Genomic DNA, 23385 nt, shown 5'->3' with positions numbered 1-23385 from the left:
ATATATATATATATATATATATATATATATATATATATATATATATATATGTGTGTGTGTGTGTGTGTGTGTGTGTGTGTGTGTGTGTGTGTGTGTGCGTGCGTGTGTGTGTGTGTGTGTGTGTGTGTGTGTGTGTGTGTGTACTCACCTATTTGTGCTTGCGGGGGTTGAGCTTCGGCTCTTTGGTCCCGCCTCTCAACTGTCAATCAACTGGTGTACAGATTCCTGAGCCTATTGGGTTCTATCATATCTACATTTAAAACTGTGTATGGAGTCAGCCTCCACCACATCACTGCCTAATGCATTCCATCCGTTAACTACTCTGACACTGAAAAAGTTCCTTCTAACGTCTCTGTGGCTCATGTGGGTACTCAGTGTGTGTGTGAGTGTGTGTGTGTGTGTGTGTGTGTGTGTGTGTGTGTGTGTGTGTGTGTATGTGTGTGTGTGTGTGTATGTGTGTGTGTGTGTGTGTGTGTGTGTGTGTGTGTGTGTGTGTGTGTGTGTGTGTGTGTGTGTGTGAATAGCCAAAACAGTATTGAGTGTTTTTTTAGCTTTTTTATTCGATTTCTCGATGCAACATTGCATAATTTCCTCAGCATAGCAGTATACACTAACAACTAACAGCACACACACATGTATAACGGTATACATTCATAAATGGCAATATACATACACAAATGACAGTATACACACAAACAAATAACAATATACACTCACATATAACGGTATACATTCACAAATAACAGTATACAACTACAAGAGTTTACACAGTACCAACCTTAGAGTTCCTGACCAGCAGCTCCTGAATGTCATTATCGAGGGTGGCGGAGGGGCGGTGGTCCCTTGATTTGCGGGCGGTGGAGCGGGTGGCGTGGGCGGCGTAGAGTGGGTGGGTGGAGCCGGTGGGCGTGTCGTCTGGCAGGTCCGCCTCTCCGCCACAACATTCGTCCGCCCACGTCCGGGAACCTGATTGATTGATTGATTGATAAACATTAAGCTATCCAAAAGGTGGCACGGGCATGAATAGCCCGTAAGGGAACCTGAGTTTGTTGTTGTTTTAGATTCAGCTACTCAGAACAAAAGTTCCAAGTAGCACGGGCTATGGTGAGCCCGTAGTGGACTTACCAGGCACAGGAGCGAGGCTGTGTATCGGAACCTGAGGAAGATGGTCATATATATATATGTCTCTAAACACCCAACTGTCAACAACATGAGATGGTCCTTTCTACTAAGTTATTGTGACTTATTCTACTCCTGTATATAATAATATTAAGTCTTGTCTGAGAATATATAGTTTGTTTAATACTCAACAGAAATAGTCATCGTGTGTAATAGATCTGTCTAACTGTTGTGAATGATAAGTCTGGGGGTTTTGTACTTGTGCGTCAAAGTGGAGGTTGGATTTGGTTTAGAAAACCTCACAAATCCAGCCCCAAACAACATCTTGCTCGTTGACTTCAATAATTGAAGTCAATTACGTCACCTATAATGGAAACATTTGATGGACATCAAGTTCATCAACCTCTGGAGAAATATTAAGGCTGTGTGTATATATCTTGGAGGATTATGGTACAACTTATATTTAAAAGTTCTTCAATAACTTCCAGTGTTCGAAAGCGCACCTATTGAAATACTTCTGCATATACTAAATATACATGACTGCAAGCGGAAACAAAACAACTAGTCAAACCTAACCTAGGCTCAGCTATCCACAGTATCATAACATAAATCTTACTGTGGATGAAATGCTAAGTGATCATTTTGCATTACAAATACAGCTTAAACTAGATAAAAAGAATGCCTGCCTTCAGAGGAAAAGGTTAGAGTTTAATGAGGGGAGAATTAAGGGATCTTGTTGGTCATATTAAGTCTTGGTATGATACTTATAAGCCAGTTTCGGCAGAAACATTTTATGAAGATCTAATTAAGGAGGTAGATGTATTTAATGCAACATTGAACTGGAAAACATATAGTATAAAAAAAACATCCCACCAGAAAAGAAAATTATAACACAGGACAAGATGCTTAAGGGCTGGACATTCACAATGAGGAGAGCTCACAGTGATTGGAATAGGAATGGTAGGACTGAGGAAGGGAAGAATGCTTTACTGGCAGTTGCTAGGCTGTGTGGGGAGAAAAGAAAGGAAATCAGGAGCAAGTATTGGCAGGAGTTTGCAGAGAAAGTTGGGAGCAACAGAATCTTGAAGGAAATCTAGCAAGACGTAAATAAAGTAAGAGGTAAAAAAAATTGGGGGGGGGGGTTAGAAATAGCCTAAGCTACGCTATCCCTTTGAGATGTATTTTTTCTTGTCTCAATAAACATACTTGAACTTGAACATAACATAAAATAATATTAATGTATATTTGAAGCATTAACACCACCAAATAATCCTGGCCAATGTTGGCCCACCACCATCACCACAATCGTTGCTCATGTTGGCCCACCACCATCACCACAATCGTTGCTCATGTTGGCCCACCACCATCACCACAATCAGTGCAGTGATTGTACAGACACCACCACCACCACTATCGTTACTCATGCAGCCGTCAAAACAAGAGCACAATAGCCCATCTTCAAACGGCTTACACGTAAGAAACTTACTTTTTTCGTCTGGAAATTGATGACGAGATTCGTGTATAATAATATACCGATATTCATTACGTGTCAGCAGTCCCAAGATGTAAACCACGGATGATTATATTTCAAAATTGATAAACATTGCTGACGTTGTAAACATGCGCATGCGTATTGCATGCAAATTATTGCCGTATTTATAAACATGAACGAAGACATAACCCATTGTTGAAAGTTCCTGTTATGACGAAAAGCTTTTCCATTGGCACATGTGAGCAGTTATTACACTTTTACACGCTTCCGCAGAATATACTGTTGAACCCATTGTAAAAATGTGGTCAGTCTACAAGAACATTTAAAAGAACATAATAAGAACATTTAAATGTAAGACTAAAGGAAACTACAGTCTTATTGGTCCATGCGAAGCAAATTTTTTTTATATCCAGCGAAACTCATTCACATATATGAATGAGTTTCAAGTGGAATGTTTCAACTCTCGTTTGAAACATTTCACTTGTGTTATGTTACCCGGTAAAATGTTCCATAGATCAACAACCCTGTTCACAAACTAATATTTATTCAGATCGTTTCTGAATTTAATCTTAAAATACTATTTAGAAAACCTTACAAATCCGGTCCCAAACAACATCTTGCTCATTGACTTCAATTACGTCGCCTAAAATGGAAACATTTAGCAAATGCCATAATATCAGAAAGACTTCTAAAAAAAACGTCTATATGAACGGTCACATATAAATGACCACTTGAGGTCCTTTGTGTGTGCTTTTACATACATATATCATTACATACATATGTAATGACCTATGTGTGTAGTGATATATGTTATTTGGGCTAATAAGCAAAGAAAATAAATCACTGAACTGCCCATACGTCTCACTTCCCCCCCCCCCCCCCCGTGACCAACAAGGAAGGGGCTGCAGAAAAATCCAATATATATATACAGAGCATAAGGCCTCCAGTAAATTCAGAGGAACCTAAACATTTATTTTTCTATGCAGGTCTAGAACAAAAACTAAATCTTACATTAGGCCCTTGTGCAAGAGAGAGATGGAACTTTCACTGATAAAAAGAAAGAAATTAGTGAAATACTAAGGACGCAGAACGCCACTGATTTCAGTGGGCCCCCTGAACACACTGGAGATTGATAGACCAAATTAATTCTTCATGCCCATTACTTCAACCTCAACCCGCCATAAAACTATCCGGATGCAGCCCGTCCTCATAAACAAAGACCCAAAGTCCATTCCATGCACCCGCCAAACCCCTTGTTTATGAATGAAAAACAGTTTACACACGACTTACAACTAATGACGTCCGAACACTTCCGGAAAAAAGTGCTTCGGTGACGACTTTTGTTTCAACCACAACGCTGTAAATGCTTCACCAACGTACTACAAATATAAATAATCGCCAACAGACCCTGAACACCTAACCTAACCAATGCCTAAATGTGCACAACATGCTAATATATAATAATATTAATTTATATTTGAGAAAATTCATGTTTTGAATGAACAACATGTTAAACTTGATGAATGGGTCTTTGGGGTCGACCGCTGGATGGAATGAATTTGGTTTGAGGACGGGTTGCCGGATGAGTAGTTCCGGGTAGTTTTCGTGTCGTAATGGCTTGAAAGCCGTGTGAAATATCACATTAGCATTAAAACATGCATAATTTCTCGTGGCTAAGAAAGGCTCTATATATAGAGCAAGACTCGAACCCGGGACCAAGTGTACGACTGCTGGGACAGTGCCACAGAACACTTGCATGTTGGCTTCAAATTATAGTGCCACGTTTGGCTAAATCAATACGTGCATGTATGTAAGCATAATTTGAAACATTTAGCTTGACAGCAGGGACTGTTTTGTTGGGCGTTTGTCACTTTTTTGTTCGGCGTTTGTCACTTTTTTGTTCGGCATTTGTCACTTTTTTGTTCGGCGTTTGTCACTTTTTTTGTTCGGCGTTTGTCACTTTTTTGTTCGGCGTTTGTCACTTTTTTTGTTCGGCGTTTGTCACTTTTTTGTTCGGCGTTTGTCACTTTTTTGTTCGGCGTTTGTCACTTTTTTTGTTCGGCGTTTGTCACTTTTTTGTTGGGCGTTTGTCACTTTTTTGTTGGGCGTTTGTCACTTTTTTGTTCGGCGTTTGTCACTTTTTTGTTCGGCGTTTGTCACTTTTTTGTTCGGCGTTTATCATCATTTATCAAGCTGACCTGCGCATCTCTAGCATCAAGCTGAAATGACACTTAAATGTCATTATTTTTACAGTATAACAAGTTTTAACAAAAAAATCGAAGCGAAACGTGTTTTAATAAAGTGGAATTGTTTATTACTAACGAATAATTAATAATAAGGTGATTAAAAATAAGTTTTTATGGTAAGGGTTGAGATGAGCTGATGTAGGTTAACAGCTCTATAACAGCAGTTTTGTTAGGACCTCAATAGCATTCCTAATTAACCCTATTCTTAGTCAAAACAATATAAGATAGAAAGGAAAGGGAAACAGATACAGAATATGTGTGTGTGTGTGTGTGTGTACTCACCTATTTGTGTTTGCGGGGGTTGAGCTTTGTCTCTTTGGTCCCGCCTCTCAACCGTCAATCAACAGGTGTGTGTGTGTGTACTCGCCTATTTGTCCTTGCGGGGGTTGAGCTTTGTCTCTTTGGTCCCGCCTCTCAACTGTCAAGGGGCCGGGTGTGTGTGGGGGTCCATCACAAGTGCCCCCACACACCAGTAAGAGAGGCCGGGTGTGTGTGGGTCGCACACAACTGCCCCCCACACCCCAGCCAGAGAGGGAGGGAGGGGGGGGGCACTGTGTCAACACCACCACCAGGGCGCCATAATCACGCTAGGCTTGACAACTTCCAGGGTTCCATCATTAACTCTTGACAGGAAAGGACAATAACAATCCCCAGGGGTTTATTACTGGTAATCCATAAGATTAACTGACTTTCACAAATTTCTGTTCGTGCCAAATTTTAAGAGGATATATTCACTTGCTTGGTCTTCAGTCTATCGTTACATCAAATATATATTGTATTTTCAATTAGAATTATGTAGTACATCATTGCAATGTGGTAATTACATTAACAAAATAAATAGAAAAAGTGTGTCATCGGGATAAATTAGTTCTAAATTTGAGGTAAAATATTTTCCTCCCATAGTTATTTATTATTTTAATGTGACAGCTGGGAGATATACTGCTGAATTGTGACCGGTTGTTTAATGGTAAGTGGTCTTCCCGGCTTGCTGTCTTGGGTACATGATCACTACTCTCTCTCTCTCTCTCTCTCTCTCTCTCTCTGTCTCTGTCTCTCTCTCTCTCTCTCTCTCTCTCTCTCTCTGTCTCTGTCTCTGTCTCTGTCTCTCTCTCTCTCTCTCTCTCTCTCTCTCTCTCTCTCTCTCTCTCTCTCTCTGTCACTCTCTCTCTGTCTCTCACTCCAAGCAGTTCAAAGTTTGCATTTCCGTCCCGAGTTTGCTCAGCCTGTAGCCTCAATTTAAAGGACAACACAAAAGTTATGCACGGCATTAAAGCTCACCTTCCATGTTAAACCTCGTAGAGGGAAAAAAAACAAATAAAAAGAAGAAGAGTTCCTGGGTAAATATTGGTTAAGACACTCGAGTGCATCAGCGTCATAATGGACTTCAAATTTACCAAGCTTGAAGGACAGTCATGAGAAATCAAGTGTAGGCAAGACACTTCCTGCAGAGCTGTTGATTGAATCAATAACTCTGTCAGCACAGAAGACGATTAATCTCACTAAAACTCGCATAATCTTTTAGACTAGGATGCTGCAGTCTTGAATGTTTGGCACCGTGGTGCTTGGGGTTATCACGTACCTTTGATATGGTTCGCCTTGTTTGCTTTTGGTCTAGTGTTGGCATCCTTTGTGATATTTAGTGCCTTCTGAGTACCCTGGGGCGGTAAATATGATGGGACCACATAGTCTCCCCGGCTCGGCGCCTTCTCATGATAATTACTTACTTGCAGACGAGGAGTCACAATAACGTGGCTGAAAAATATTGACCAGACCACACACTAGAAAGTGAAGAAACGACGAGGTTTCGGTCCGTCCTGGACCATACATGGATGTGTGACCTCTTCGCCGCTTGTTACATGTTCAACTTTACCCTCAGCAATGTCACCTGTTATGGAACGAGGCCTAACACCCGCACGGATCACCTTTAACAATATGTACCTGGAGGCGCTCAACAAGCGTCGTTACATGCGTGATCCTGTGGTCCCGGGTTCGATTCCGGCCGCCGGCGAGAAACGATGGGCAGAGTTTCTTTCACCCTGGTGCTCCTGTTACCTAGCAGTAAATAGGTACCTGGGTGTTAGTCAGCTGTCACGGGCTGCTTCCTGGGGGTGGAGGCCTGGTCGAGGACCGGGCCGCGGGGACACTAAAGCCCCGAAATCATCTCAAGATAACCTCAAGATAACGTCTGGACAACAAAGGCTTACAATTCCAGGTCAGAACAGCTAAGTAATAACTGTTAATTAAATAATAACTCACAAATACTCAAAGAATAATTATGAGGGAGGTGTGTTGAGAAGCAGGCCAGAGAGACCTGGAGCACTTCCAGTTGCCAAGTGGAGAGAGTCAATAGGTTCTTATCAGCGCTGCACTCTCGGGGTTAACCTGATAACACACACCGTAACGGACTGGCGCCACATTCACGAAGCAGTTACGCAAGTACTTACGAACGTGTACATCTTTTCTCAATCTTTGACGGCTTTGGTTACATTTATTAAACAGTTTACAAGCATGGAAACTTCCCATTCGACTGTTGTTATTGTTATAAACAGCCTCCTGGTGCTTCGGAGCTCATTAACTGTTTAATAATTGTAAACAAAGCCGCCAAAGATTGAGAAAAGCTGTACAGGTTCGTAAGTGCTTGCGTAAGTGCTTTCGTGAATCTGGCCCCAGACTGAGCTCCTTCCTCCGTGTGCGCCGCCAGCCTGCCTCTATTAATCGGTATTCATCTATATATTTATATACAAGAAGGTACAAACGGTAAGAAATATATCATTTTGTTTACAATTTCCAGCTGACCCTGATACTCTTCAAAGTCGTCATAACACAGTCCCTTTACTAGAATATGTCCAACAACATGAAATAATTGAGAGATTCTGTCAAAAACGATATTTTGAAATACTTAAAAAAGGGAATTAGATATTTCGTACATTTTTTTAAGACTCGTGAATATGTGATTGTTAGTGTACACAAAAAATGGGGCTGAAAAAATGCCATGCATCTAGAGACATTTTTTAACCATCTACTGGTTATCAGACAAATTATATTGATATATATTTGTTATTTTGTTGTTGTTGTTGTTGTTGTTGCTTACTGCTCAGTGATAAGGTGTCTGAGGAGTTGTTGCTCACAGACACTACGGATGACTAATTACGCTTGGCCGTGACCACACAACCAATTAATTCAATTAAAGGCGCCATAACACTCCTACAGCGCGATGTTGCCCAGATGATTTGACCACGAGCGCAGATGCGCATCCCAGATACACAGCTGTGATAAGGTTTTGTGTGTCCTTCATGCTCGGAACCTCCACTAGTGCAGGGACCACAGGCAAACCCGTCAAAACTACCCAAGCTCCTTAAGTCCACTACGGGCTCACCGTAGCCCGTGCTACTTAGAACATTTTGCTCCAGGTAGCAAATCTTAAACAGCAATTTCCGTACACCATCTCAATCCTAACACCTGTCACTGCAGGATCTCTTTCCTAACATCTGTCAGCATAGGATCGGTCTCCTAACACCTGTCTGTGCACGATCGGTCTCTCTCCAGAAGACATTGTTATAATATATTACTATTATAATTAGTTATCAATTTAACTGCGTGACACAAATATCCGAACCTAATTTTAATGTAAATACTATTAAAGTGAGCCCGGTCATATTAAGCGAGTCTTGTAACGGTCATCTGGATAACAAAAGCTGTTAACTCTAGCGTGAAACATATTCACTAAATACTGACATAGCTGACGATCGCGAATAGCTCTCCCAGAGGCCTCATTAGCGTCTACCGTTACCATGACAACTGCACCAAGCCGACAATGAGTCCTTGGGAGTGGGTGGAAGAGAGGGCGGAGCGCGGGCTGAATGACAAATGCGCATCGTTGGCATGTAAACAAAAGCAGATATCTATGATAAGAGGTCACTAAGATAAAGGGTCATTAATATAAGAAGTCACTAAGGGGTCATTAATATAAGAGGTCACAAAGATAAAGGGTCATTAGTATAAGAGGTCACTAAGATAAAAGGTCATTAATATAAGAGGTCACTAAGATAAAGGGTCATTAATATAAGAGGTCACTAAGATAGTCATTACTATAAGAGGTCACTAAGATGAAAGGTCACCGAGATGAGAGATTACTACGATAAAAGGTCACGAAGATAAGAGATCACTAAGATAAGAGGTCGCTTAGATATGGTAAACATCAATCATCAAGTAGCCAGGAGACATCAATAAACAGTCAGACAGCCAGGGGGAGACATCAATAACGATCAGGCAGTAAGGGAAGGCATCAATCACAGCAGTTTCTTTGTGAACGATCCAGTGGGTCAACTGTGTCAAAACTACCTCAATGGGAGCCGGTCGGCCGAGCGGACAGCACGCTGGACTATGATCCTGTGGTCCAGGGTTCGATCCCCGGCGCCGGCGAGAAACAATGGGCAAAGTTTCTTTCACCCTATGCCCCTGTTACCTAGCAGTAAATAGGTACCTGGGTGTTAGCTGTCACGGGCTGCTTCCTGGGGGTAGAGGCCTGGTCGAGGACCGGGCCGCGGGGACACTAAAAGCCCCGAAATCATCTCAAGATAACCATATTCCCTCAAGATAACCGAAGATGGTTAGTTAACGAAATTAACGAAATTAACGAAGAGAGAGAGAGAGAGAGAGAGAGAGAGAGAGAGAGAGAGAGAGAGAGAGAGAGAGAGAGAGAGAGAGAGAGAGAGAGAGAGAGAGAGAGAGAGAGAGAGAACTCATTAACCAGGACATTTATCGTGAAAATGAGGAAAAAGATTGTCAGCAGGAATTGATTGATTTCTGTGTTTGGAGCAAGCGATACAGGTTCTGTTGGAGGGTGATGGGGTGTTGTGGGGTGTTGGAGGGTGATGGGGTGATGGGGTGTTGGAGGGTGGTGGGGTGGTGAGGTGAGGTGTTGGAGGAAGGGTGATAACTGGGGTGTGAAAGAAGAAGGGATCCCAAGATCCCTTCCAAAGTGTTGGGAGAGAGATTGATGACTGTGGCAGAGTTTAAGAGGGCAGAGGATTGAAGAAGGGAAGAGATAGACGTCAACAGACAAGAACGCGAGTATCATCAATAACAGCAACAAACCCAAGGAAGAAATTAGGAATGAGATTGGGTACCGACCAGCGACCTTGACAGTGGGACAGACCAGAGTGAGGTCCGTCACGCGGAGTAGACCCTGTCCTGGCGAACAGGACAGGGTCTACTCCACGGGGCGGGACTGGGGGGACAGTCCCGCCCCGGAGACTAGGGGAGACTGTCTCCCCAGTCTCTCCTGGTATCCAGTGTACCAGTGCTCACCAGCACTGGTACACAGGGTACACCACAGCTCTACCACACTCACCCGACCGGTAGTGAACGCAACAAATTATTATATATGAGAGAGAGAGACCGAAGGAAAGGGGAAGGGGGGTGAGACATGGAGAGGAGAGCATTCGTGTTTGATACATTAAATGTATTTCCCTCAGGAAACACCAACGTAAGTAATAACATTTTCAGTTTAATGACACACACACGCACGCAATATGGCGTCACTCTGAAGCCATATTGCAATTCCAGGCGTCCAGCTCCTGGAGTGTGTAAAATAACACGGGTGTTAACACACACAGATCACACTAACGTGATGCATCAAATAAACAATCAACACAGGTGTTGTGTGTAGTAAAGGCCTCTGCAAGAAGCTCACTATGTGAAAATATTCCCCAAAAGAAACTATATATATTTAAATAATAATTTTAATCATAAGTTAAACATGCAGGACCTTTTTCACTCAAGAGGTGATATTTATACTGTATATTTTATAAATTACAAGTTACAGTTCAAAAAGTACATACAACTTGGAGCCTTGTGATGGTTTCGGGGCTTAGCGTTCCCGCGGCCCGGTCATCGCCCAGGCCTCCTGGGGCATATCAATTTGCACAGAGGTTCAAATAATTGTCCAAGACTGGACACATACATTTGTATTTTATTTAATTAATGATAGATCGTGAAGGGCGTGCAGACCTACAATACAATATACATCAACTTCACACATCTCCTGTGCCAGGTAAGTCTACTACGGGTTCACCATAGCCCGTGCTACTTACAACTTTTGGTTCCCAGTAGCTGAATTTAAAACAAACATCAACTTCCTCAGAGACCACAAGCTTAATAAATAACTTTCTTTCATCAGCGTTTAGCGCTTTCTTAGACCGCTGTCGTATTAAATTCCTGCAGTTATGCTCCTGTGCTGCAATGTTTCAAGATTTATTTCTTATACTTTTTATTATTAATGCTAGGAGCTTCGTTCCTGTTATTTATTTTCACTCTTCCTATATATTATATTATTATATAATACATGTAAACCTCTCCGTATTATGCAGCTGTGAACTTTGACCTGCTCTGACAAGTTCAGCTTTAATACGACCCAAGGTGCGTCTCTCTCTCTCTCTCTCTCTCTCTATAACACTCCTTCTGTCCTTCTCTCTCTCAAACACACTTTATCGATATCTTTCAGAGGACATTCTGTCGGTTCGTCTCTATCAGAGGACATTCTGCCGGTTCGTCTCTTTCAGGACATTCTGCCGGTTCAACCAGGTACCATTCAACCATTCAACCAGGTAGTCCCATTGCCTGGTTGCGAATTACCGCAATGTGATGTAGTCACATTGCGGTAATTCGCCTTGGCTATAGACACATCTGGCAGGTTAGCGAGGCTGAGCCACTACCAGAATATTCAGATTGTAAACTCTGTGATAAACCTTTAATGCATTCACTAGAACACTATATTGATGAATGTGAAACCGTAAAGGACTTTAGACCTCCCAGCCTCTTGTACCACCAACTGTGTAACTATTTTATTGACTCAGGTGTTCTGGACGACATCCTAACAATTTATCTATAGTTTGCTTGTCCATCTTAAAGAATGAAGAGCAATTGTTCTCTATATTACTTCTAAGTTGCATCATTTATGAACCCATCCCGGCCCTTGTGTGGCAGTGCACAATAGAAAGTTGTTTTCACATATCCACATATTAAAACATTGATTGTAACCATGATATATACGTACTTCCGCCTACAGATGATATATATGTGCTTCAGCCTACAGTTTAGACCTATTGTCTTATGTATGACCCTCTGTCCTGCGTGACAGTGAATACCAACATTATCCTCACTTTAATAAGGCTTTATCAAAATCCTCAGATTAGGCAAAATTGTAATTAATTTTGTCAATAAAGATGTTAATAATAATAAACGAGGACTGGTCTATCTCTTGTTCTTGTCCTTTTCCCTTCTCTGGTCAGGTCATGTGTGATGGTGGTGGTGTGTGTGTCAGCACGGTGAGGGTGAGGCTGGTGGGACACCTGCTGACACCTGTCCTTCATCTCCCGCCCTCCACGCCTCACCACTCACCCACACGCCTCACCTCAGTCCTCTCACCATTTCCAGGTTCTTACCTTCACTATTCTTTGTCCACACTCACTTCACTCACCTCCACGCATCCCTGCACTCGATTACGTCCTCTCACAATTCTTCATTTACCGTGTAGCTTCTGTAACATGATTCATTTCCAGTCAAGCCTTACTGAGGGAGACACAGGTGGATTCAGCTCCCAGATGTTCCGTGCTGGCGGAGATGATGCACGGACCTGGTGGTGACTATATAGTCCGCGATACGTTACACTGTGGCCCGCTGGTGTTGAGGCTCGACCAGCCTCCTCGTGGGTGCTGGCACGCCATCGGGGAAGGAATGGTCACCAACCACTTGAGCTGGGCGATAGAGCGAGGGTCTCATTTCTTGCAGGTCGGCGTTCACTCCCGGACCGTCTAAGTGGTTGAACACCATTCCTGTCCTTCGTCCTATCACACATCATCATCCTCATATTTATTTCAAGTGATATAAAGTCGTAGAGACTTAATAATTCCTGATAATTAACCTTCGGCCTCCCCTTTGATCTGTAATACAGTTCTTAACTTTCAAGATTTTAAGGAAGTAAGTTTACTTACGAGTAAATACTTACGAATAGGTGTTTACTTACTTGAGGAAAGTTGAGCTTCAGCTCTAGTGTGTTTGACAGCTGATATTAAAAAGTAACTGTTATAAGTAACAAGTATAGGTAAAAGATAAGATAAGATAGTATAGATAAGTAACAAGTTATAAGTAAAAAAGCAACTGTAAAAAAAAAGAAGTGACACTGAACAGAGACCAAGGAGACACCGAGGGCGTGTAAATCCAGCAGCAGATATATGTGCTGCTGGTCCAGGTCAGTGACCCCTTTAATCAGGGCCAGTTAGCGTAGTCTGTCTGACTGGGATCGCTGTCAAACGTTCTCTCTCACCAAGCTGTGATGCGTGTTTCACATCCACCAACATCCACGGCTACCTAGGAACATCCAGTGAGCTCCAGGAAGATCCAGGAACACCACAAACGTTGAGGAACATCCCGGAACATTCATTAATCGTCCTGTACGTCGCCTTCCTTACTTCCTGAGTAAGGAAGGAAGTATATTTGTGTTTGAAATGGAGTATGGAGTTTAACTCCGCTGATTCCTTAGCGTGTTCCACCCCTACACTACCCTTACATTTACTTTTACTTAATACCCTCACGTATTTACTGACGTAAATACTTCCACCCTCCCTTACATATGCCTCCTGTGTTGGTAGCTCCCTTAGTGACATCTCGTCCAGATGGTAAACATTATATTCGTTCACTTTATCAATGCCTCTTAAGAATATCGTCAAACTGTCGCCTTCTGCATTCTCTTTCCTAGCGTGGAGAGAGGTCTCGTTCCCTGAGGCAATCCTCGTAGCTCACTTCTTGAAAAGTTCACGGATCAGTCCAGTAGCACACCTCTGAACTCTCTGGTGTCTTGCTCTGAGCGTCTTAGATGGTGTTTCTATATTGGGGCTTCATATTCTTGTAGTGGTTGATGATGGAGACGGTACAACATCCTGACAGCTTCCATGCTCTTTGCCCAGATTCACGAAGCAGTTACGCAAGTACTTACGAACGTGTACATCTTTCCTCAATCTTTGACGGCTTTGGTTACATCTATTAAACAGTTTACAAGCATGAAAACTTGCCAATCAACTTTTGTTATTGTTATAAACAGCCTCCTGGTGCTTCCGAGCTCATTAACTGTTTAATAATTGTAAACAAAGCCGCCAAAGATTGAGAAAAGATGTACAGGTTCGTAAGTGCTTGCGTAACTGCTTCGTGAATCTGGTCCCTGGTGCGGTGATAACTACAAGATGTTTTCCAACTTGACAAACCACCATTGATGCTATCCTGTTGATGTTATCCTGTCTTCACATTATCTTGTTCTCTGATTGTGGTCTCCTCATTCCCGCCTCAACTCATCACATTGCATTTGCTTGAATTAACTTCGAGTAACCATATTTCAGACTCAAGGTCCACCTGGAACATTCTACAATCCTTTTAATTTCTGACACATTTCATCAGTTTTGCTACAATCCTTTTAATTTCTGACACATTTCATCAGTTTAGCATTATCTTCACAAAGACTGCCATGGTCTTACTTAGTCGGTTATATAATTGACAAATATGAGAAGCAATGTTTTCCTGTGGCACTGCGCTCATTACTTCAGATCATTCTCATCGCTAAACTCTCACACCTACTGCACACGAGGAGTCACAATAACATGGCTGAAATATGTTGACCAAACCACACACTGGAAAGTGAAGAAACGACGACGTTTCGGTCCGTCCTGGACTATTCTCAAGCCGATTGTGAGGCTTGTGATCAAGTCTCACAATCGACTTGAGAATGGTCCAGGACGGACCGAAACGTCGTCGTCCCTTCACTTTCTAGTATGGGGTGTGGTTCTCACACCTACTCTTTGCTCACACCGCTCTACCGTCAAAACCTTTCCGTCAAAAATGCAGCAGTTTTGCCAAACCAGAGACATACGAACCCAAGCAACCCACCTAACCTTTCGAGGCCGAAGTATAGAAACGTAAAAGGATTGGTCTATTCTGTAAACAATGGGATATATTAGTTGAGATTATATTAGTTGGTCCTTGCCCGAAACACTGTGCGTATTAGTTGCTTTTTTGAGGCACTACGGGCTCACCATAGCCCGTGCTACTTAGAACTTTTTGTTCCAAGTAGCGAATCTTTAACAAGAACAACAACAGTGGCTTTAGGTATTTTATGTACTAGCTCTATCTATACATCCAACACTATGTAACTCATCTTCTATGTATATACTTTTACCCGAATAAACATTTTGATTTTGATTTTTTGATTTTGAGAGACGGAGTTGTATTGCGTCATGTAGGATATTTATTCCCTCACCAGCCTCATGGGTACTCATATTCTCCCTCAGTAATCTCTCATTCTCATGTGCACAAACTATCGACTTTCTCAATACTCACTTAGGATCTTATATATCGTTATCATGTCTCCTTTACCTCGTCTCATGTCATGAAGGGGCAGAGGCAAGCCTGAACCAACAGGATACTAATCCCGATAATAATTAATTTTTCATAATAAGGATAATAATTAATTTTTCATGTCAATTTTGTCCTAAATGAAATAATATATACTTGTTTACACAAGTATATATATTATAACAAAATGACCTAATTACTAAAAAATTATGTTCAATTACGTGAACAAATTACTGGAATTAAATACGAATTATTTAGAAATGAAAATAATTATGGTGTCAGAACCTAGGCTACCCTCACCCCCCCCCCCCAACTTTCTGAAGCCGATAATCATTCAGCCCGTTCTGGCAAGCGTTCCTAACGTCAAGAAACTGTCGAAACTGTGCCTTGTGCAGTTTCAGAAGAAACTGAAACTGTACCTTATCCTAACCTACCAGAGGATTCACCAACAGAAAACGGAACAGTATGTCAATTTGCGAGCCGCTGCTATTTTCTAGTACGACAGTTTTTTGGCCTCAGGAAATTATACGTCAAAATGCGAGGTGCTGTTAGCAGGACGGGTTCCTTCATTAGGCCCACGAACCGTCAATATTGTGGTGGTTTTAATTTCCATAAACCACAGCTATTTTGACGGTGGGGTCGACAGAGTGAGACATGTGGTCCGTTCTGAGAGAGGACAGGTTGATGAGGAATCGAACTCTGGTCCTGGGTCACCCCAGATGTGCGTTTGACTCCACACACGGCCACATACTCTCCCTCCCATCCACCTTATATGCTTACCACCCTTCTACCCTGTATGTTCTTGCCACCCACCATGTATACGTGCCATCCACCATGTATACGTGCCACCCACCATGTATACGTGCCACCCAGCATGTATACGTGCCACCCACCATGTATACGTGCCACCCTCCATGTATACGTGTCACCCACCATGTATACGTGCCACCCACCATGTATACGTGCCACCCACCATGTATACGTGCCACCCACCATGTATACGTGCCACCCACCATGTATACGTGCCACCCTCCATGTATACGTGCCACCCACCATGTATACGTGCCACCCACCATGTATACGTGCCACCCACCATGTATACGTGCCACCCACCATGTATACGTGCCACCCACCATGTATACGTGCCACCCTCCATGTATACGTGTCACCCACCATGTATACGTGCCACCCACCATGTATACGTGCCACCCACCATGTATACGTGCCACCCACCATGTATACGTCCCACCCACCATGTATATGTGCCACCCACCATGTATACGTGTCACCCACCATGTATACGTGCCACCCACCATGTATACGTGCCACCCACCATGTATACGTGCCACCCACCATGTATACGTGCCACCCACCATGTATACGTGCCACCCTCCATGTATACGTGTCACCCACCATGTATACGTGCCACCCACCATGTATACGTGCCACCCACCATGTATACGTGCCACCCACCATGTATACGTCCCACCCACCATGTATATGTGCCACCCACCATGTATACGTGCCACCCACCATGTATACGTGCCACCCACCATGTATACGTGCCACCCACCATGTATACGTGCCACCCAACATGTATACTTGCCAGCCAGCCATCACTGTCCTCAACCCCCAACACCTCACTCTCAACTTTGGTCAACAAAGAACTCTTGGCGGTAAAAAGCTCTATCTGCGGGACTTGACAATAGCCCACCTTGACAGCTCTCAGTGAGCCCCCAAGGTACCCACCATTTACACTCCCTCACATTTTCTGCCAGTTTACTCTGATGTCGTCCACTTTGGTATATGTTCACCCATGCGAGTCCCCCCTCGACCCGTGCACCTGCTGCCTCAAGCCTTTTAAAGGTGGCGCTCTTTCTGCCAGCCGGAGCTGTGTGCGTGACACCCGCCGCCCGCCTGGCCGCCTCTCCACATTGGAATTTTTGTTTTCTGAAGAAGCAAACAAAGAATGGTCAGGCTAATGCTCATATCCTTCCTTCTGTTATCTTTGTTTACTCTCTAATGAGTTTGAATAGAGAGGGCTGATGTCAGCTGGCAAATATGCTGAGTTAGGAACTTTAATTCCTACTCCTGTAACCTCCTGGGATTAGTCTGCATAACAAGAATGGTAACGAGGAAGACTCCAAGGAGTGCCGGACCAACCGGGCTGTGGTGGGTATGTGGGCCTGCGGGCCGCTCCAAGCAACAGCCTGGTGGACCAAACTCTCACAAGTCAAGCCTGGCCTCGGGCTGGGGTTGGGCAGTAGAACAACTCCCAGAACCTCATCAACCAGGTATCAACCAGGAAGGTGGACAACAGAGGACAACTGCAATAAGACTCAGACTGATTTCATGGATGGTCTGGTAAGTGGATACTAAGCGTTCATGTAAGCACAAAGTAATAGAGTTCGGGGCTAGGGGAAAGGAGACCGGACGCGATATATTAACTGGTTGGGAAATAACTCTTAGTATCACGTAGAGAAAATAAACAATTACCCAAGGCACACATACACCCAATAATATCAGCTTACATGAGACTGAGAGGCGAGTGGCCTGTAGTCTCCTAGTCAACACACACTAGGAAAGATGCGGTGAATTCGATGCAGTAGTGAGGGAGAATGTTGACCAGACCACACACTAGAAGTTGAAGGGACGACGACGTTTCGGTCCGTCCTGGACCATTCTCAAGTCACAATCGACTTGAGAATGGTCCAGGACGGACCGAAACGTCGACGTCCCTTCAACTTTTAGTGTGTGGTCTGGCCAACATACTTCAGCCACGTTATTGTGACTCATCGCCTGCGTGAGGGAGAATGTTTAGCAACACATACACAAGACTAATCCTGGAGGAGACACAGCTGACACAGTCCACACTCAGTCCACACCTCGCACTCTAAGAGTGGAGATTCTAGACGCACGCTCCTGGCTCACCTTCACCTCCACGATTCATGTAGACCAATATTGAGGTGTTGAGTAGAGAGAGAGAAAGGAGGACAGATGTTGTGTCCGTGATATACACCACAGACGCTGGTCTCCACTACAACCTCCCACCAACCTCCACCATTCAACCTCAAATGTTATCATTTTCAACATATATTTCTTAAATAAAACCTGTCATGATTTCTTGTACCTAAGAAAATAAGAATAAAGAACGAAACTGATTACAAAAAAATAGTCAAAATGCATTTTCCTCTGTTGAAGCATGGAGATGGGGTCACTGATCTCTGTCCCACTGTCAGTGTTACAGGCCTGAATGACATCACACACCTGGTTGGCCAGGTTTGTCAACAAACCATTATGACGAATCATTCTACACACATACTACAAACACCAACAGTTTTATATTCCAGACCTGTAGACTGCTAGAAACACTCGAGTAATAACAGAAAATGTATCTGGTTGTTTGAATTCATGTCTGCCGGAGAGCTCCTATGGGCCCTTACGAGGCAGTTCCTATTGGTGTAACTCACCCTGTGGGCGTGAGGTTCACTCCGTGGGCGTGAGGCTCACTCCGTGGGCGTGAGGCTCACTCCGTGGGCGTGAAGCTCATGCTTTATCACATCCTGCCACCTGTCCTTAAGGCTAACCTCACACACGTTGAACATTACATGTCAAGATTTAACATATTTTCCCTCTAGCGTTGTACGGGAGAACAATATAGCCATTAGCTCGGATAGGGGGAATTAGTGCATTAGTCCCTTGTTCAGCTGAGTACTGTGGGACCCCAGCAGGTGGTGGTCTCAGCACCTAGGGGAGGGGGTCTCTTTGGTCTCCAATATACACAACTTTGGGGTGTAAATCTCACCTTCACGCCGGGAACTTCTCTCTCGACAACAAGCCCGTGGTATCTGTGGTACAAGAATACTCACTGAATTTCTTGCGGCGGGGACGACGTCGGGTTGTGGTGCTGGCTGTTAGTCTGACCATGTGGGTGAGGAGCAGGTGATGGGGTGTTGCTAGGCACGCACACACACGCACACGCAGACACACACACACGCACACATGCGCGCGGTGTATGTTCCCCGAGGTCCAGTACTGCTTACTGCGGTACCGCCTCACTGGCTTTACCTCTTATTTATATGTCTACGCCGCACTATGGCTGGCACGCACGCTCGCACGCGCACACACACACACACACACACACACACACACACACACACACACACACACACACACACACACACACACAACAATACACCTGCACTGTTTGCTTAGTTGGCGGCATCTACCCATACTATTCCGCCACTAGGTTCAACACAGCAGGTGAAGAAGTACTCCATAAGAACAATACGGAGCAAAATGAGCAGTGATCGAGACTACTGAACCAGGTGTTCCAACATGGCGGCGCTGCCTACACGGGACCTGCCTCCCCCCATAGTCATTACCTTCTCACTAATGATTTACCTGCACCAGCAACAACCAGTTTAATGGCACTTATCGCTACAGATAAACATATGCTCATTAAATATGGCGATGGGCGTTTTGTATATGCCACGCTCAATATTAGTTGCTTCTTATCCACCTTTCCGCTTTGTTTCCTGCGTCTAAATCATTTGGTTCTGAAAGATAGATAGACTAGACTAGGTATAGGACTCTCTCTCTCTCTCTCTCTCTCTCTCTCTCTCTCTCTCTCTCTCTCTCTCTCTCTCTCTCTCTCTCTCTCTCTCTCTCTCTCTAATTAGTAAATGATCTTTAACTACTAATTCTTCAGTGAGAGTGACTGCCATGGCATATAATTACACACCTGGTGGCCGTGTAATGGTAATTGTTGTGAGGGAAGCCTTCACCCCTTATTTCCATTACCTCTACTCCTTCCACCACCCACATTAACTCATTCCACCATAATTTGACTCCACTAATCCCAACGTTTTTACTATAATCCCCTTAAATGCTGGCCACTGCAACGTGCCCAGGCCTTGCTATAATGCCCTTAACTGCCCCCCCATACCCCCACACCCCCACCCACCAGGCAACCCCCCACCCCCACCTCCCGGGGCTCATCCAGGGGGCCGTCCGGTCCCTCTCATATGATTAGCCGGGTCCACAGAGATTCATTAAAAATCAGCCCGCCGGACTCGTCCATCAGGTGACGTCACTTGTGTGTCAGGCAGCGAGAGGTAGGGGTCCCTGGGGCGTGTGGCTGGGGAAGGGGGGTGCGTGACTACTGTTGTTTGACTACCGTTGCTATTCCCGTTGAAGCGTTCGTGTTTGGTGGGTGCGTGGTGAAGGTCTGTCTGTTGGTGCTCGCCTGCCTCTTCCCTGCTGTTGACTTTTACCTCAGGATAACAATTTTCTCTCATGATATATTTTCGAATAAGCTAAAAAGCGAGGAGGTGCATGCACGCACGCACGCACGCACACACACACACTTTCAGGAGTCATTGCTGTAAACAACCGATAGCTAGAAAGGCGGGATCCAAGAGTCAATGCTCGATCCTGCAAGCACATATAGGTGAGTACATATAGGTGAGTACACACACACACACACACACACACACACACACACACACACACACACACACACACACACACACATTTATCTAAAAATTCAATACGTCCTCTTATACGTCTAATTATCTTATAGTATATTATACGTCGCAATCATGTCTCCTCTTTCCTGCCTCTTATCTAATACATTAAGATTTATTTGCATCAGTCTTTTCTCGTACTTCAATCTTTTCAGTTATGGGACTCGTCTTATGGCATGTCTCTGAATCTTCTGGAGGTTTATCTTGTTTATATATCCGATGGATGGATTGTACCTGATGGATCGAGTTGCTAGCTCTTGGACCCCGTCTTTCTAACCGTCGGATGTACTGACTCTCGGGAGAGAGAGAGAGAGAGAGAGAGAGAGAGAGAGAGAGAGAGAGAGAGAGAGAGAGAGAGAATTAGTCGTTTCATTAGTAATTAGTATATCCAGGTCAGGGATACTTCATTCCTTAATTATTGCCTTATTTATGATTATCGTGTCTAATAATACACATAAACTAATTTAATTCATACAGAAAGATGCATTATTTTGTGGTATTTTGATTTGATTATGATATTAAATTACTTTTTTAAGAATAACTTCATCCACTAGTTTACCTTATCTATCCATTCTTGCTATCCCTTACGACACTCAAACTTTTTTGGCTACAATGCTGTTTATTAACATAAGTAGGTACACGGTCATTCATGCAGCTCCTTAGACTATATAAAGGGTAACAGTGTGTGTCAAGAGCTAGCTATATCCTACTAGGGTATAGCTAGGGGAGCCGGTCGGCCGAGCGGACAGCACGCTGGACTTGTGATTCTGTGGTCCTGGGTTCGATCCCGGGCACCGGCGAGAAACAATGGGCAGTTTCTTTCACCCTATGCCCTTGTTACCTAGCAGTAAAATAGGTACCTGGGTGTTAGTCAGCTGTCACGGGCTGCTTCCTGGGAGGTGGAGGCCTGGTCGAGGACCGGGCCGCGGGGACACTAAAAACCCCGAAATCTTCTCAAGATAACCTACTAAAATCTCCATCTCACCGGACGACTCGTACAGGTGTGAGTGTATTTGGGTGGAAGTCTACGGACGTATCAAGCCTCGTTTCAGTATGTATCTAGCCCACCTGTTAACTATAATACCTGGAGAGGGTTGCGGGAGTAGTTCGACTCCCCGAGTCCGGCCTGAGGCCAGGCTCAACACACACAAACGAGATTGAGAGAAACACACAAACGGTTAAACAGATATAAAAAACAATATAGACATACACACGTAAATAATACAGGCAGACACAAACAGCTAAGCAGACACACAGTGTAGAGAGACACATATACAAAGGCCTCCAAGCCTCTCCCACGACACCGGAGCCATACCATGAACGAGTGATACCACACCTGCAACAGCAGTAAGACGTCCCTGACCCTCCACACCTGGCTGCAGGGTAAGACGTCCCTTGCCCCCACACCTGGCTGCAGGGTAAGACGTCCCTTGCCCCCACACCTGGCTGCAGGGTAAGACGTCCCTTGCCCCCACACCTGGCTGCAGGGTAAGACGTCCCTTGCCCCCACACCTGGCTGCAGGGTAAGACGTCCCTTGCCCCCACACCTGGCTGCAGGGTAAGACGTCCCTGACCTTCCACACCTGGCTGGAGGGTAAGACGTCCCTGACCCTCCCCACCTGGCTGCAGGGTAAGACGTCCCTGACCCTCCACACCTGTAACAGCAGTAAGACGTCACTGACCCTCCACACCTGCAACAGCAGTAAGACGTCCCTGGCCCTCCACACCTGCAACAGCAGTAAGACGTCACTGACCCTCCACACCTGCAACAGCAGTAAGACGTCCCTGACCCTCCACACCTGTAACAGCAGTAAGACGTCACTGACCCTCCACACCTGCAACAGCAGTAAGACGTCCCTGGCCCTCCACACCTGCATCAGCAGTAAGACGTCACTGACCCTCCACACCTGCAACAGCAGTAAGACGTCCCTGACCCTCCACACCTGTAACAGCAGTAAGACGTCACTGACCCTCCACACCTGCAACAGCAGTAAGACGTCCCTGGCCCTCCACACCTGCAACAGCAGTAAGACGTCACTGACCCTCCACACCTGCAACAGCAGTAAGACGTCCCTGGCCCTCCACACCTGCAACAGCAGTAAGACGTCACTGACCCTCCACACCTGCAACAGCAGTAAGACGTCCCTGGCCCTCCACACCTGCAACAGCAGTAATACGTCCCTGGCCCTCCACACCTGGCTGCAGGGTAAGACGTCACTGACCCTCCACACCTGGCTGCGGGTAAGACGTCCCTGACCCTCCACACCTGCAACAGCAGTAAGACGTCACTGACCCTCCACACCTGCAACAGCAGTAAGACGTCCCTGGCCCTCCACACCTGCAACAGCAGTAAGACGTCCCTGGCCCTCCACACCTGGCCGCGGGTAAGGGGTCGCGCCTCGCGTCACGGGACCATCTTGAAGGCTAAAATCCACTCTCGTCACCCATGGATATATTAACGTACCCGCGCTACACACACCAATCCTTCAGGCTTTTATCCCAGCGGGCAAAGATGTGCTCAAGTGACGTTAAATCAATGTGTGATCAACATCAATGAGAGAGAGAGAGAGAGAGAGAGAGAGAGAGAGAGAGAGAGAGA

General features: G+C 44.7%; 1 protein-coding gene across 11 annotated transcripts in view; it reads right to left on the bottom strand.

The window, feature by feature from the left end:
* LOC123772105 (uncharacterized) overlaps nucleotides 1–23385 on the bottom strand; it is a 98659-nt gene that overhangs the window by 39412 nt on the left and 35862 nt on the right. For 10 of the 11 annotated variants that reach the window (XM_069311153.1, XM_069311147.1, XM_069311146.1 and 7 more), the window contains exon 3: nucleotides 779–966. In XM_069311153.1, coding sequence (XP_069167254.1) covers nucleotides 779–966 — 188 coding nt within the window. Of the gene's footprint in view, nucleotides 1–778; nucleotides 967–19127; nucleotides 19303–23385 lie in introns of those variants that run through there. The other variant, XM_069311154.1, reaches the window with a different exon arrangement.

The sequence above is a fragment of the Procambarus clarkii genome, chromosome 69, assembly GCF_040958095.1.
Source record: "Procambarus clarkii isolate CNS0578487 chromosome 69, FALCON_Pclarkii_2.0, whole genome shotgun sequence".
Lineage (NCBI taxonomy): Eukaryota > Metazoa > Arthropoda > Malacostraca > Decapoda > Cambaridae > Procambarus > Procambarus clarkii.
Note: the sequence above shows the minus strand (reverse complement) of the source record. Positions and strands in the feature narration are given on the sequence as shown.